The sequence below is a fragment of the Oncorhynchus mykiss genome, unplaced genomic scaffold, assembly GCF_013265735.2.
Source record: "Oncorhynchus mykiss isolate Arlee unplaced genomic scaffold, USDA_OmykA_1.1 un_scaffold_215, whole genome shotgun sequence".
Classification (NCBI taxonomy): domain Eukaryota; kingdom Metazoa; phylum Chordata; class Actinopteri; order Salmoniformes; family Salmonidae; genus Oncorhynchus; species Oncorhynchus mykiss.
This window is the reverse complement of record NW_023493685.1, coordinates 250,341-268,726: the sequence shown is the minus strand read 5'-3', so window position 1 is coordinate 268,726 and position 18,386 is coordinate 250,341. Positions and strand designations below refer to the sequence as shown.

The 18,386-nt window shown below is 41.4% G+C and overlaps 1 protein-coding gene across 2 annotated transcripts in view; it reads right to left on the bottom strand.

Moving 5' to 3' along the window:
- Window positions 1–18,386, bottom strand: part of LOC110514490 (cytoplasmic phosphatidylinositol transfer protein 1-like) — a 114,392-nt gene that overhangs the window by 25,586 nt on the left and 70,420 nt on the right. For both annotated transcript variants that reach the window (XM_036972961.1, XM_036972960.1), the window contains exons 2-3: window positions 10,388–10,536; window positions 651–739 (exon numbers count right to left, since the gene is read on the bottom strand). In XM_036972961.1, coding sequence (XP_036828856.1) covers window positions 651–739; window positions 10,388–10,536 — 238 coding nt within the window. The remainder of the gene's footprint in view (window positions 1–650; window positions 740–10,387; window positions 10,537–18,386) is intronic.

The following is an 18,386-nucleotide window of genomic DNA, read 5'->3' as shown; positions in this document are numbered from 1 at the left end:
GTGTTCGTGTGTGTGTGTGTGGTAGAGGGATGAAGCGAGGGAATACGTTGGGTCTGAACAGATAGAGAAGGTTGAGAACAGATAGAGCTCTTAGTCAGTCCAGTCCAAACTAGCCAGCCAGAACAAACAGTCCCTGTGCAGAGAACAGTACAGTCCATCACCTATCTATAGACTATTATCACAATGTCTATCAGAGTACAGTACAGTCCATCACCTATCTATAGACTATTATCACAATGTCTATCAGAGTACAGTACAGTCCATGGTTTGAATCCCCGAGCCGGCAAGATGTAAAAATGTGTCGTTCTTCACCTTGAGCGAGACAGTTAACCCCCAACACCACCTGCTCCCCGGGCGCTGATGACGTGGATGGCGATAAAGGCAGCCCCCGCACCTCTCTGATTCAGAGGGCTTGGATTAAATGTGGAAGACACATTTGTGTTGCATGCATTCAGTTGTACAACTGACCAGGTATCCCCTTTCCTCCTTTCCATTATCAGACACACTGTGCATTCCTGTACTGCTCTTCTGTGATGGTGTAGGTAGTAGTGTAGAGGTGTTACAGTGTAATGGTCCTTGGAGTGGTTACCTGTGATGGTGTAGGTAGTAGTGTAGAGGTGTTACAGTGTAATGGTCCTAGGAGTGGTTACCTGTGATGGTGTAGGGGTAGTAGTTCCAGGCCTTCTCTGTCACATAGAAGATTTTAGGGACCACAGCCCTGGCCCAGCTAGGGAGCTTACTGAAAGAGACAAAAGAAGACAAGTGAGCTGAATGAAATAAGGGAGGAGTAGAGTGAAGAAAAGAGAGAAGCAAGGGAACAAGGGATGAGAAGAGACAAGAAGAGGGGAGAAGTAGAGGTAAGGTGGAGCACAGTGAGAGAAATAGAGAACAGCATCAAGCAGAAACGAGAGAAGACACGACATCCATCTGAATCATAGACCTGAACCTTTCCACCCCTTGCTATCCCTTCCTCACTGTTAGACCCTATACAGTATCTGGCGCCAGCTGTGAGGAGCTGAAAATGGAGACTGCTGGGTGGCCATTGCGGCTCAAAATTCTGTAGATGATGGTGATGTTACTGGGCAACCTGCGGTAAAAGGGAGAGGACGGAGCACAGAGGACACAGACAGGGGTTTTCTCAATCAGAACTAAAGGAACCTCTGTGACCATCATGGTCTGACCTTGTAGCCAATCAGGGAGAACCCATTCAAGAATGTCCTATCTAAACCCTAACCAGAGAACCAGAGCTGGAAGGATGAGCAGCAAAGATGTCTGCTGCTGTGATGCTGAGGTGGATGTTTATATTTTGGCAAAGTTTGGAAAAGCAAAATGCTGAGTTAAAACTGTTAAATACGAGGAGAGAGGACAAGAATCCTATGAGAACAAATTAAATTGACACTGAGATTTTGAGCTCTTGGGTGGAGGCATAAACTTTATTAGAGGCATAAAGTATATTTTATCCCAATTCCATCCGGACACTACATTTGTGAGGATGAATCGAAGCAGAAAGCCCCCAACAGCAAAAGCCAACAGTTACAGCCCAAACGGCTGTGTATCAGGGACACAGACCCATAAATATTGTGGGTGTCACGGGTGGGGTAGTTTACTGCAGTCAATATCATACATTGGAGAAGTGCAGACTGCAGCACCAGGCCAGCCATAAAGTTGCAAATAGCTCTGTCAACAGAAGGTGGGCGGCTGCCATTTTAAACAGCCAAATGCCACTGGGGGAGGATTCCCACTCAAAATGCTAAATTGACTGAGTAATGTTGGAGCACAACCCTCCCTCCCTCAGCCTTGTTGATTAGATGGCTGAATCACATGAGGATGGGGGCACCTTAATTGGGGAGGACGGGCTGGTGGAACGGTATCAAATACATAAAACACATTGTTTCCATGTGTTTGGTGCCATTCCATGCGCTCCGTTACGGCCAATATTATGGTCCGTCCTCCCCTCAGCAGCCTCCTGTGGACTGAATATTGTGTTCCTGTTGGTCCCAGTCTACAGATCCTCCAGTCACTAATCTCCTGTCAGTTCCACAGAGGACTGACATGCTGTGTTCATTGCACTCTCACTGACGGACCTTTAAATAGCAAAGTATAGAGGACCACTTTTATGTCCTCACCCTCCCTTTCTGCACACACAAACTCTCACACGCACTTACGTACTTGTCTGTCTGTGGTAGCAGGTGGTCTGTGGGTGGGAAGGCAGGTATAGCATCCCAACGTGACTGTTTAAATGATCCACCACTTACACAACACTGATCTCCTCTCCCATCAGAGCTCACACAGGCAGCTACCAGTCTTACCTCTGTCTGAAAACCCCCACTCCTCTCTGTCTTTTCCAGTTCTTTCTCTTTCTGCCTCGCCTGGCATTTTAAAATCTAAAACCGTCACACGTTCTACAGGGAAGTGAATGGTAACATAATGTGTGCTAAATTAGAACTAAGGTTTTGAAATTACGTTTAAAAACTTGAGTTTCAGAAGTGGGCATCTGTAACCTGTGAACTGGGACCCTGTACCACCCATAGAAACCATACATTACTGGTACCACCCATAGATACCATACATTACTGGTACCACCCATAGATACCATACATTACTGGTACCACCCATAGATACCATACATTACTGGTACCACCCATAGATACCATACATTACTGGTACCACCCATAGATACCATACATTACTGGTACCACCCATATATACCATACATTACTGGTACCACCCATATATATCATACATTACAGGTACCACCCATATATACCATACATTACTGGTACCACCCATAGATACCATACATTAATGGTGCCACCCATATATACCATACATTACTGGTACCACCCATATATACCATACATTACTGGTACCACCCATAGATACCATACATTACTGGTACCACCCATATATACCATACATTACTGGTACCACCCATAGATACCATACATTACTGGTACCACCCATATCTACCATACATTACTGGTACCACCCATATATATCATACATTACAGGTACCACCCATAGATACCATACATTACTGGTACCACCCATAGATACCATACAGTAATGGTGCCACCCATAGATACCATACATTACTGGTACCACCCATAGATACCATACATTACTGGTACCACCCATATACACCATACATTACTGGTACCACCCATATATATCATACATTACTGGTACCACCCATAGATACCATACATTACTGGTACCACCCATAGATACCATACATTAATGGTGCCACCCATATATACCATACACTACTGGTACCACCCATATATATCATACATTACTGGTCCCACCCATAGATACCATACATTACTGGTACCACCCATAGATACCATACATTACTGGTACCACCCATATATACCATACATTACTGGTACCACCCATATATACCATACATTAATGGTGCCACCCATATATATCATACATTACTGGTACCACCCATAGATACCATACATTACTGGTACCACCCATATATACCATGCATTACTGGTCCAACCCATAGATACCATACATTACTGGTACCACCCATAGATACCATACATTAATGGTGCCACCCATATATACCATACATTACTGGTACCACCCATAGATACCATACATTACTGGTACCACCCATAGATACCATACATTACTGGTACCACCCATATATACCATGCATTACTGGTCCAACCCATAGATACCATACATTAATGGTGCCACCCATAGATACCATACATTACTGGTGCCACCCATAGATACCATACAATACTGGTACCACCCATATATATCATACATTACTGGTCCCACCCATAGATACCATACATTACTGGTACCACTCATAGATACCATACATTACTGGTATCACCCATATATACCATACATTACTGGTACCACCCATATATATCATACATTACTGGTACCACCCATAGATACCATACATTAATGGTGCCACCCATAGATACCATACATTACTGGTGCCACCCATAGATACCATACATTACTGGTCCAACCCATAGATACCATACATTACTGGTACCACCCATTATCATGACCTGCTTCCCAAAAGTCACTATATTCCCTATGGTCAAAAGTAATATTGCATTATAAAGGGATTAGGGTGCCATTTAAGATGTCGCCCATCGCTGACCCGGTTTGTACCTATCTGACCCCCTGGAAACCAATCAGAGTGTCTCCTCGCTTCCCAGACATCTAATGAAGTCAGTGAATGGGAGATAGATAACGCTCCATAGGGACCAGACCCATGGAATCAATAGAGAGCAGTTCCTTCCGCCAGGCAGGCAGGTCTGCTGTGATCAGAATGAAACAGTCTGGAACACAGTTAGACCTGATGGATTTCCCAGAGCAGCACACTGCAGGGCCGGGACTTTCTGTGACTGTCCGACAACGCTGTCCACTTAGTGCATGAAGAACCCCTTGGGTTGTGACGGTTGCCTGGCTGGTGGAGGATTTGGTGGAGGCTGTTTCCATTGGCGACCGCATCTTGACCATTTTCCAAACTGGAATGAACCCACTCTGCTAAACTGTGTTCCTAGTCACATCTCTGATGATGAGTCAGTGACTCAGTTGATTGACTCTGATCTGTCAGTATTACTACAAGAGAAAGAGAAAGATGTGTGTGTTTGAGATAAAGAGAAAGATGTGTGTGTGTTTGAGATAAAGATGTGTGTGTGTTTGAGATAAAGAGAAAGATGTGTGTGTGTTTGAGATAAAGATGTGTGTGTGTTTGAGATAAAGAGAAAGATGTGTGTGTGTTTGAGATAAAGAGAAAGATGTGTGTGTTTGAGATAAAGAGAAAGATGTGTGTGTTTGAGATAAAGAGAAAGATGTGTGTGTTTGAGATAAAGAGAAAGATGTGTGTGTGTTTGAGATAAAGAGAAAGATGTGTGTGTGTTTGAGATAAAGAGAAAGATGTGTGTGTGTTTGAGATAAAGAGAAAGATGTGTGTGTGTTTGAGATAAAGAGAAAGATGTGTGTGTTTGAGATAAAGAGAAAGATGTGTGTGTTTGAGATAAAGAGAAAGAACAAAACATTTTAAAAAGAAAGAAATAGGGAGAAAGAGTGAGGGAGAGACAAAGACAGAGAAAGAGAGACAGAAGTATACAGTATGCATGTTTGAGTATGAAAGAGCAGGTGGGCTTGCTTGTGCATGCAGTGTGTATGTTATCATGTGTCTCTGTGTGTGGAAGTGTGTGACTGATTGGGTCAAATCCAGGGCCAACTCACAGAAAGGGCATTAGTGAAGCAGAACGTGTATTTCAGACTCACCAGTGCGTTTAACAGCAAATTCAATTGTGATCTAAATCTACATAATGGAGAATCAAATATTCAATTTCACACAGTAATCATGTTCAACAGAGTGTGGAGATGGACTAACAGAGAAAATGGGATTGAAATGACACATGCAATAAAATACATTGCTCTTCTATGGCTAGAACCTGTGAGACCTATAATGTCTTAAAATCTTTATGTCCTCTTATGAGTGTTTTATGGAACCTCCATGTCCATACGGCAGCCCATTACTGTGTACAGTATGTTTTATTCCATTCTATTCTGATCTATTCTATACTATTCCATTCCATAATGTTATATTCTTTTCTATTCTATTATGTTACATTCTATTCTATTAAGTGACCCATAATGATATGAGGATATCACAATACTATTTAAGTTCCTCGGCATACACATCACGGACAAACTGAAATGGTCCACCCACACAGTCAGTGTGGTGAAGAATGCGCAACAGCGCCTCTTCAACCTCAGGAGGCTAAAGAAATGGTTCTTGTCACCTAAAACCCTCACAAACTTTTACAGATGCACAATTGAGAGCATCCTGTTGGGCTGTAGCACCGCCTAGTACGGCAAATGCACCGCCCACAACCGTAAGGCTCTCCAGAAGGTGGTGTGGTCTGCACAACGCATCACCGGCGGCAAACTACCTGCCCTCCAGGACACCTACAGCACCCGATGTCACAGGAAGGCCAAAAAGAGGGCAACAACCACCCGAGCCACTGCCTGTTCATCCCGCTAGCATCCAGAAGGCGAGGTCAGTACAGGTGCATCAAAGCTGGGACCGAGAAACTGAAAAACTGCTTCCATCTCAAGTCCATCAGACTGTTAAACAGCCACCACTAACACAGAGAGGCTGCTGCCTACATACAGACTCGCAAAATCATGGGCCACTTTAGTAAATGGATCACAAATAACTTTAATAATGTTTACATATCTTACATTACTCATCTCATTTGTATATACTGTATTTTATACCATCTATTGCATCTTGCCTATGCCGCTCTGTCATTGCTCATCCATTTATTTATATGTACATATTCTTATTCCATCCCTTTAGATTTGTGTGTATTAGGTGGTTGTTGTGGAATTGTTAGATTACTTGTTAGATATTCCTGCACTGTCGGAATTAGAAGCACGAGCATTTACAGTGCCTTGCGAAAGTATTCAGCCCCCTTGAACTTTGCGACCTTTTGCCACATTTCAGGCTTCAAACATAAAGATATAAAACTGTATTATTTTGTGAAGAATCAACAACAAGTGGGACACAATCATGAAGTGGAACGACATTTATTGGATATTTCAAACTTTTTTAACAAATCAAAAACTGAAAAATTGGGCGTGCAAAATTATTCAGCCCCTTTACTTCCAGTGCAGCAAACTCTCTCCAGAAGTTCAGTGAGGATCTCTGAATGATCCAATGTTGACCTAAATGACTAATGATGATAAATACAATCCACCTGTGTGTAATCAAGTCTCCGTATAAATGCACCTGCACTGTGATAGCCTCAGAGGTCTGTTAAAAGCGCAGAGAGCATCATGAAGAACAAGGAACACACCAGGCAGGTCCGAGATACTGTTGTGAAGAAGTTTAAAGCCGGATTTGGATACAAAAAGATTTCCCAAGCTTTAAACATCCCAAGGAGCACTGTGCAAGCGATAATATTGAAATGGAAAGAGTATCAGACCACTGCAAATCTACCAAGACCTGGCCGTCCCTCTAAACTTTCAGCTCAAACAAGGAGAAGACTGATCAGAGATGCAGCCAAGAGGCCCATGATCACTCTGGATGAACTGCAGAGATCTACAGCTGAGGTGGGAGACTCTGTCCATAGGACAACAATCAGTCGTATATTGCACAAATCTGGCCTTTATGGAAGAGTGGCAAGAAGAAAGCCATTTCTATCCATAAAAAGATAAAAAGATATCCATAAAAAGTGTTGTTTAAAGTTTGCCACAAGCCACCTGGGAGACACACCAAACATGTGGAAGAAGGTGCTCTGGTCAGATGAAACCAAAATTGAACTTTTTGGCAACAATGTAAAACGTTATGTTTGGCGTAAAAGCAACACAGCTGAACACACCATCCCCACTGTCAAACATGGTTGTGGCAGCATCATGGTTTGGGCCTGCTTTTCTTCAGCAGGGACAGGGAAGATGGTTAAAATTGATGGGAAGATGGATGGAGCCAAATACAGGACCATTCTGGAAGAAAACCTGATGGAGTCTGCAAAAGACCTGAGACTGGGACGGAGATTTGTCTTCCAACAAGACAATGATGCAAAACATAAAGCAAAATCTACAATGGAATGGTTCAAAAATAAACATATCCAGGTGTTAGAATGGCCAAGTCAAAGTCCAGACCTGAATCCAATCGAGAATCTGTGGAAAGAACTGAAAACTGCTGTTCACAAATGCTCTCCATCCATCCAACCTCACTGAGCTCGAGCTGTTTTGCAAGGAGGAATGGGAAAAAAAATTCAGTCTCTCGATGTGCAAAACTGATAGAGACATACCCCAAGCGACTTACAGCTGTAATCGCAGCAAAAGGTGGCGCTTCAAAGTATTAACTTAAGGGGGCTGAATCATTTTGCACGCCCAATTTTTCAGTTTTTGATTTGTTAAAAAAGTTTGAAATATCCAATAAATGTCGTTCCACTTCATGATTGTGTCCCACTTGTTGTTGATTCTTCACAAAAAAATACAGTTTTATATCTTTATGTTTGAAGCCTGAAATGTGGCAAAAGGTCGCAAAGTTCAAGGGGGCCGAATACTTTCGCAAGGCACTGTTGCTACACTCGCAATAACATATGCTAACCATGTGTATGTGACCAATAAAGTTTGATTTGATTTGATTTAGATTATAAAATGGCCGGGCCTGAGTAAAAGTGACTGGGCCTGAGTAAAAGTGACTGGACCTGAGTGAAAGTGACTGGGCCTGAGTGAAAGTGACTGGGCCTGAGTGAAAGTGACTGGGCCTGAGGGAAAGTGACTGGGCCTGGGTAAAAATGACTGGGCCTGAGTAAAAGTGACTGGGCCTGGGTAAAAGTGACTGGGCCTGAGTAAAAGTGACTGGGCCTGAGTAAAAGTGACTGGGCCTGAGTGTAAGTGACTGGGCCTGGGTAAAAATGACTGGGCCTGAGTAAAAGTGACTGGGCCTGAGTAAAAGTGACTGGGCCTGAGTAAAAGTGACTGGGCCTGGGTAAAAGTGACTGGGCCTGAGTAAAAGTGACTGGGCCTGAGTAAAAGTGACTGGGCCTGAGTAAAAGTGACTGGGCCTGAGTAAAAGTGACTGGGCCTGAGTAAAAGTGACTGGGCTTGAGTAAAAGTGACAGGGCCAACATTTTCCAGTAAAAATGCAGCAAAAATAACTGAACATTTTTACAATCACATTGCATCATTTAAAACATGATAAATGTGACCAAGAAACACCACAAAATGTCCTTGTCCAACAAGCCCTTTTTAGGCCTACTGCCAAGTACAGATGTAAGATCTTAACTTGAGCAAGTTTGCTACAGCATGAAAATAATTCTGCAGCAACAGGAAATGTGAATTGTTATGTGGAACATGATAACATTTACATTTTTGTGGGGGTAGATACATATTTTGTAAAGGAAAATCAAGTCTGAAATGTCAATGTGTAAACTACAAACTTCAGAAGCCTTTTTAAACCTCCAATACACTACTAATATTTCTACTAAGATCCTACATCTGTAGCCAGGGCAGCTACACACGTTACAACCTCTTACAGCAACACTGCTGACAAAACAGGCAGACTGTCCAACTCAGACAGTAAACAATCATAATGAAATACACAACATCATAGGAGGCGTGTGAGTTTCATGTTTAGTGTAGCAATTCAGCCCCAACTAGAGGAACATTTTTAAGGAGCATTTTATAAACACATTTCAGGCAATTATATGACATTCATCATCAGAATCTTTAATATGATACCACAAACATGACAGGGTAGGCCTAGGATACTCTACTGACACTGACAAACTGAGATCAATGAAAATTACCTTGTCTTGAATGCAACTATCTAATCTAGGCCTACGAGAAGAGGAGACACATTATGACAATATGACATCCATCTAGCCTGGAGGAGATAAGTACTGTCCTAAACTTTCCAGTGGCACTGACTCACCCAATGAAGACAGTGAATATGGCACTCCCAAAGGATATGTCAGACGCTCTCCGCTAGTGCCAGGAGATTAGTCCTGCTGTAGCTTACTAATGGGAATAAACTACACAACACCTTGTGCTTAAATCATTTGACAGGATCCTTCGGAGTATACAGTATGTGACTTCTGTGTTTACTGTATCTTCTGTGGGCAGTATTCAACCTGGCAGGACCATGGCTTTTTGACGTCTGGTTTGCTTAATATGAGGAATTTGATGTGTAGCATTTCATTTCATTTTTTACTTTTACTGAAGTGTGACAATTGAGTACTTTCCCCACCACTGTACACATAAATCCAGATACTTTTATACTTTTACTCAACTAGTATTTTACTGGGAAACTTTCACTTTTACTTAAGTCGTTTAAGTCGTTTTCTATTAAAGTAACTTTACATATATTTTTTGTGTACTATTTACCCTTTTTCCTCCACAATTTGGTGATATCCTATTGGTAGTTACAGTCTTGTCCCATCGCTGCAACTACCGTACCAACTCGGAAGAGGCGAATGTTGAGAGCCATGATTCCTCCGAAACAAAACCCTACCAAGCCGCACTGCTTCTTGACAGACCGCTCGCTTAACCCGGAAGCCAATGTGTAGGAGGTACAACTGATGACCGTGTAAACGTGCATTTGCCCAGCCTGCCACAGGAGTCGCTAGAGCGCGATGTGACAAGGATATCCCGGCAGGCCAAACCCTCCCCTAACCCGGGCGACGCTGGGCTAATAGTGCGCCGCCTCATGGGTCTCCCGGTCTTGGCCAGCTGTGACACAGCCTGGATCTGTAGTGGCGCCTCAAGCACCGCAGTGCAGTGCTTTAGACCGTTGCGCCACTCGGGAAAGCCTTTATTTTCACTCATGTCAATTGAGTACTTTTTCCAACACAGTTGGTGAGTACACACTTACTTGTTGAGGTAGACCCGTTTTTCTGTGAACTGTCCCTGTCCATGTGTGGGGTCCTCGTAGGGTTCGTTCTGCACCACCTCCACTCCTTCTCCACGCTCACTCTGCTCATGGCTGTGCTTGCTGATCATATACAGCTGGCCAATCCTGTACTGGAAGACAGACAGACAGACAGACAGACAGACAGACAGACAGACAGACAGACAGACAGACAGACAGACAGACAGACAGACAGACAGACAGACAGAACAGACAGACAGACAGACAGAACAGACAGACAGACAGACAGACAGACAGACAGACAGACAGACAGACAGACAGACAGACAGACAGACAGACAGACAGACAGACAGACAGATAGACGTGGTTTTAGATCCACCATTCTAATGTTAGCTGTACAACAAATTGGAATGTTTCCAAACATTGTAGGAACGTTCATTGTTTGCAGGAATATATAGAGCAAGACGACAGCTTTAGCATGAGGACATTTAAAGATCATTAATAAGTTAAGATTAGTTGAGTATAAATAGGAATTTTATTGAGTGAAAATCTAAGGTTGTTGAAGAATGATGGTAAAATAAAACCACTAGTAAATCTCCCATTTAATGTTAGGCATCAGAACAATAACTTCATGACCATCATTAAACATATAAGCCCAGATCAGGTGCTATCCCAACATCATAAATACCAGAGTTACAACAACCATGGCATATTCACACCTGGTAACCATCTCCATAACAACCAAACACATGGTTTAAAAGAGTCACCCACACCATAACAACAGAAACGTCCATATCAGTCCCACCCCCGAGCTAGCTCTAAACAACAGAACAATAGCAACAGTTGCCCACGCTAGGTGATACCATATCCCAGAGGCCTCCAGTCTAGTCAACACTCACCATCCTTCACTCATCGCACACCGGCATGGACCGTGAGGGCGTAACGACCATGTTGCTGTGAGCGACAGGGATGGTGTCATACGGTAACAATTTCCAACTCGGTGGAAAACCTGAGTAGGGAGAGCAGGAGGGGGGATCTCGACAGCTTTGGGAGCGCGGTTTTCCGACTGCTGGCATTCCCATTCGTAGTCCAGGAAATCAATACTGAACTGTGACTAACATATATGACCCTGGTAGTCCTCTCAGGGACACAGGGGCTCAGTGCCTGTATCCCAAATCCCTACACAGTGTACTACTTTAGACCAGGACCCATAGGGCTCCGGTCAAAACTAGAGTACTATATAGGGACTAGGGTGCCATTTGGGACTCAACCAGTGCCTCAGAGTGTAGCTTCCTATAGAGTTTCAGAGAGACCTAGACTAATCTAGGAGGGGGAACAGAAACAGGCCACGGGGCTCTGACTTGTGGCTGACACCTCTTTTGATGATGTACCCCCAAGACGTCCAAGAGTAAGGTGTGGAGGATTAGGGAAAAAGAAGACCATTCTTAGAAATAGCACTATCAGCAGAACCAGTGGCAGGAAGAAACAACATGTGGGGGTGTGAGTGCAAGTTAAACTACAAATACTTATATTATGCCCAACAATCCAATCATTTTGGAACTTTCAGACTGTGGTAATGGCTGGTTCACTAAAGCAAATGGGGGAATATGCTATATATTCTGGTCACAATAACAACCTTTTTGCTGTCACACCAAATTAGGTTTCTGTCACAATGGTACCCTAATGCAGTATACCTTATTATTACAGTAGGCTTGGTGGTGCAGCTCCACCGTGGGACTCCTAATCCCGTTAATTACACTGAGACCCCTTTGACGCACAGGAGCGCAGTGCCATTCATCACAATGGGCTCCCTGACGCAGCTGCGCATTAGGGCGAGGTGACACTTTTAATGGAATTCTATGATCTGATATGTGATGTTTAGTGCTGCCTCTGTTTACAGGGCCTCTCGCGGAGGTGATTTCTCAAACTGAAGGCTGAAGTACAGACGTTAAATTAAATGATGTTCTCTCTCTCTGCATCTATTTTTCTCTCTCCATCTCCATATCTCTCAATTAAATTAAATTCAGTAGACTTTATTAACATGGCAAGTTAAATGACTTATGTTGTCAAAATACACTTATAACAACAATGGTAGGACCAACTGCAATAAGGTATCAATAATAACAGTAATAGTAGTAGTGGAAATGGTATTACCATTAACAGCAACAATATGAATTAGAATAATAATAATCATCTCTCTCACTTCACCTCGCTCTCTCTCTATGTATCTATTTCTTGCTCTCTATGTATCTATTTCTCTGTCCATATCTCTCTCTCTATGCATCTATTTCTCTGTCCATATCTCTCTCTCTATGTATCTATTTCTCTGTCCATATCTCTCTCTATGTATCTATTTCTCTGTCCATATCTCTCTCTCTATGTATCTATTTCTCTGTCCATATCTCTCTCTATGTATCTATTTCTCTGTCCATATCTCTCTCTCTATGCATCTATTTCTCTGTCCATATCTCTCTCTCTATGCATCTATTTCTCTGTCCATATCTCTCTCTATGCATCTATTTCTCTGTCCATATCTCTCTCTCTATGCATCTATTTCTCTGTCCATATCTCTCTCTCTATGCATCTATTTCTCTGTCCATATCTCTCTCTCTATGCATCTATTTCTCTGTCCATATCTCTCTCTCTATGCATCTATTTCTCTGTCCATATCTCTCTCTCTATGCATCTATTTCTCTGTCCATATCTCTCTCTATGCATCTATTTCTCTGTCCATATCTCTCTCTCTATGCATCTATTTCTCTGTCCATATCTCTCTCTCTATGCATCTATTTCTCTGTCCATATCTCTCTCTCTATGCATCTATTTCTCTGTCCATATCTCTCTCTCTATGCATCTATTTCTCTGTCCATATCTCTCTCTCTCTCTATGTATCTATTTCTCTGTCCATATCTCTCTTTCTATGCATCTATTTCTCTCTTTCTATGCATCTATTTCTCTGTCCATATCTCTATCTCTATGCATCTATTTCTCTGTCCATATCTCTCTTTCTATGCATCTATTTCTCTGTCCATATCTCTCTCTCTATGCATCTATTTCTCTGTCCATATCTCTCTCTCTCTCTATGTATCTATTTCTCTGTCCATATCTCTCTTTCTATGCATCTATTTCTCTCTTTCTATGCATCTATTTCTCTGTCCATATCTCTCTCTCTATGCATCTATTTCTCTGTCCATATCTCTCTCTATGCATCTATTTCTCTGTCCATATCTCTCTCTCTATGCATCTATTTCTCTGTCCATATCTCTCTCTCTATGCATCTATTTCTATTTCTCTATGCATCTATTTCTCTGTCCATATCTCTCTCTCTATGCATCTATTTCTCTGTCCATATCTCTCTCTCTATGCATCTATTTCTCTGTCCATATCTCTCTCTCTCTCTATGTATCTATTTCTCTGTCCATATCTCTCTCTCTATGCATCTATTTCTCTGTCCATATCTCTCTCTCTCTCTATGTATCTATTTCTCTGTCCATATCTCTATCTCTATGCATCTATTTCTCTGTCCATATCTCTCTCTCTATGCATCTATTTCTCTGTCCATATCTCTCTCTCTATGCATCTATTTCTCTGTCCATATCTCTCTCTATGTATCTATTTCTCTGTCCATATCTCTCTCTCTATGTATCTATTTCTCTGTCCATATATCTCTCTCTATGTATCTATTTCTCTGTCCATATCTCTCTCTATGCATCTATTTCTCTGTCCATATCTCTCTCTATGCATCTATTTCTCTGTCCATATCTCTCTCTCTATGCATCTATTTCTCTGTCCATATCTCTCTCTCTATGCATCTATTTCTCTGTCCATATCTCTCTCTCTATGCATCTATTTCTCTGTCCATATCTCTCTCTATGTATCTATTTCTCTGTCCATATCTCTCTCTCTATGCATCTATTTCTCTGTCCATATCTCTCTCTATGTATCTATTTCTCTGCCCATATCTCTCTCTCTATGTATCTATTTCTATTTCTCTATGCATCTATTTCTCTGTCCATATCTCTCTCTCTATGCATCTATTTCTCTGTCCATATCTCTATCTCTATGCATCTATTTCTCTGTCCATATCTCTCTCTATGTATCTATTTCTCTGTCCATATCTCTCTCTCTATGCATCTATTTCTCTGTCCATATCTCTCTCTCTATGCATCTATTTCTATTTCTCTATGCATTTATTTCTCTGTCCATATCTCTCTCTCTATGCATCTATTTCTCTGTCCATATCTCTCTCTATGTATCTATTTCTCTGTCCATATCTCTCTCTCTATGCATCTATTTCTCTGTCCATATCTCTCTCTCTATGCATCTATTTCTCTGTCCATATCTCTCTCTCTATGTATCTATTTCTCTGTCCATATCTCTCTCTCTATGCATCTATTTCTCTGTCCATATCTCTCTCTCTATGCATCTATTTCTCTGTCCATATCTCTCTCTCTATGCATCTATTTCTCTGTCCATATCTCTCTCTCTATGTATCTATTTCTCTGTCCATATCTCTCTCTCTATGCATCTATTTCTCTGTCCATATCTCTCTCTCTATGCATCTATTTCTCTGTCCATATCTCTCTCTCTATGCATCTATTTCTCTCTTTCTATGTATCTATTTCTCTGTCCATATCTCTATCTCTATGCATCTATTTCTCTGTCCATATCTCTCTCTCTATGCATCTATTTCTCTGTCCATATCTCTCTCTCTATGCATCTATTTCTCTGTCCATATCTCTATCTCTATGCATCTATTTCTCTGTCCATATCTCTCTCTCTATGCATCTATTTCTCTCTTTCTATGTATCTATTTCTCTGTCCATATCTCTATCTCTATGCATCTATTTCTCTGTCCATATCTCTATCTCTATGCATCTATTTCTCTGTCCATATCTCTCTCTCTATGCATCTATTTCTATTTCTCTATGCATCTATTTCTCTGTCCATATCTCTCTCTCTATGTATCTATTTCTCTGTCCATATCTCTCTCTCTATGCATCTATTTCTCTCTTTCTATGCATCTATTTCTCTGTCCATATCTCTCTCTCTATGCATCTATTTCTATTTCTCTATGCATCTATTTCTCTGTCCATATCTCTCTCTCTATGCATCTATTTCTCTGTCCATATCTCTCTCTCTATGCATCTATTTCTCTCTTTCTATGCATCTATTTCTCTGTCCATATCTCTCTCTCTATGCATCTATTTCTATTTCTCTATGCATCTATTTCTCTGTCCATATCTCTCTCTCTATGTATCTATTTCTCTGTCCATATCTCTCTCTCTATGCATCTATTTCTCTCTCTCTATGCATCTATTTCTCTGTCCATATCTCTCTCTCTATGTATCTATTTCTATTTCTCTATGCATCTATTTCTCTGTCCATATCTCTCTCTATGTATCTATTTCTCTGTCCATATCTCTCTCTCTATGTATCTATTTCTCTGTCCATATCTCTCTCTCTATGCATCTATTTCTCTCTCTCTATGCATCTATTTCTCTGTCCATATCTCTCTCTCTATGTATCTATTTCTCTGTCCATATCTCTCTCTCTATGCATCTATTTCTCTCTCTCTATGCATCTATTTCTCTGTCCATATCTCTCTCTCTATGTATCTATTTCTATTTCTCTATGCATCTATTTCTCTGTCCATATCTCTCTCTATGCATCTATTTCTCTGTCCATATCTCTCTCTCTATGTATCTATTTCTATTTCTCTATGCATCTATTTCTCTGTCCATATCTCTCTCTCTATGCATCTATTTCTCTGTCCATATCTCTCTCTCTATGCATCTATTTCTCTGTCCATATCTCTCTCTCTATGCATCTATTTCTCTGTCCATATCTCTCTCTCTATGCATCTATTTCTCTGTCCATATCTCTCTCTCTCTCTATGTATCTATTTCTCTGTCCATATCTCTCTCTCTATGCATCTATTTCTCTGTACATATCTCTCTCTCTATGCATCTATTTCTCTGTCCATATCTCTCTCTCTATGCATCTATTTCTCTGTCCATATCTCTCTCTCTATGCATCTATTTCTCTGTCCATATCTCTCTCTCTATGCATCTATTTCTCTGTCCATATCTCTCTCTCTATGCATCTATTTCTCTGTCCATATCTCTCTCTCTTTCTATGCATCTATTTCTCTGTCCATATCTCTATCTCTATGCATCTATTTCTCTGTCCATATCTCTCTCTATGTATCTATTTCTCTGTCCATATCTCTCTCTCTATGTATCTATTTCTCTGTCCATATCTCTCTCTATGCATCTATTTCTCTGTCCATATCTCTCTCTCTATGCATCTATTTCTATTTCTCTATGCATCTATTTCTCTGTCCATATCTCTCTCTCTATGTATCTATTTCTCTGTCCATATCTCTCTCTCTATGCATCTATTTCTCTGTCCATATCTCTCTCTCTATGCATCTATTTCTCTGTCCATATCTCTCTCTATGTATCTATTTCTCTGCCCATATCTCTCTCTCTATGCATCTATTTCTCTCTTTCTATGCATCTATTTCTCTGTCCATATCTCTATCTCTATGCATCTATTTCTCTGTCCATATCTCTCTCTCTATGCATCTATTTCTCTGTCCATATCTCTCTCTCTATGCATCTATTTCTCTGTCCATATCTCTCTCTCTATGCATCTATTTCTCTGTCCATATCTCTCTCTATGCATCTATTTCTCTGTCCATATCTCTCTCTCTATGCATCTATTTCTCTGTCCATTTCTCTCTCTCTATGCATCTATTTCTCTGTCCATATCTCTCTCTATGCATCTATTTCTCTCTCCATATCTCTCTCTCTCTCGCTCTTCGCCAAAGCACAGTACCCCAGCCCCCTGAGGCTCTAACACAGACTTATATTCTGACTAATAACATTTTTTATAAAGCTCAAAATGTATGCAAGATCTCATTCAGATGTAGGTTGCCTACACGTCAATGGCAAAGACTGGCAACCACATTGTCAGCTGTATTAGTCTATGGCTTCATTCAAAATGGCACCCTATTCCCTATATAGTGCACTACTTTTGACCAGTGTCCATAGGAGAACACTATGTAGGGAGCCAATTTGGAAGCATCAAATCACTGTTGTTGGCGTAGTGTAAGCTGGCGTTACATATAGACAGTCTGCTGCATCCATCCTCCCAGAGAAGAAACACATAGATAAGACACTAGGTTTACAATAATAATGACCTCCTTCAGTCCTCTTGGTATGGTTGAGATGTGTTTTAGCTTCAATTGTCTCTCCTCACACAGAAGCCCAGTCATTTAGCCTGTAACTAAGATATATGGAGAGCTATATTAGCAGTAATTAGTCTGTCTATGTTCACATTTGAATTACATCGTTGTGTTGAGTAGACCATTGTCTGTCAGTTAGCGCTGGGTTGCCGTGTGAGTTGCCGTGTGGGTTGCCGTGTGCCGGTTCTAGCCCCAAAAATATCTAGAAAAACATTCCCTGGCTGTAAACACAAGCTTCTCGCCCCCACCTGCTTTTCTGTGGACATGGTGTGTGTGTGTGTGTCTGTCTGTGCGTGTGAAAGTGTGTGTGTGAGCGTGCGTGCATGGTGCATATACAGTGGGGAGAACAAGTATTTGATACACTGACGATGTTGGAGGTTTTCCTACTTACAAAGCATGTAGAGGTCTGTAATTTTTATCATAGGTACACTTCAACTGTGAGAGACGGAATCTAAAACAATAATCCAGAAAATCACATTGTATGATTAATTTGCATTTTATTGCATGACATAAGTATTTGATACATCAGAAAAGCAGAACTTAATATTTGGTACAGAAACTTTTGTTTGCAATTACAGAGATCATACGTTTCCTGTAGTTCTTGACCAGGGTTGCACACACTGCAGCAGGGATTTTGGCCCACTCCTCCATACAGATCCTTCAGGTTTCGGGGCTGTCGCTGGGCAATACGGACTTTCAGCTCCCTCCAAAGATTTTCTATTGGGTTCAGGTCTGGAGACTGGCTAGGCC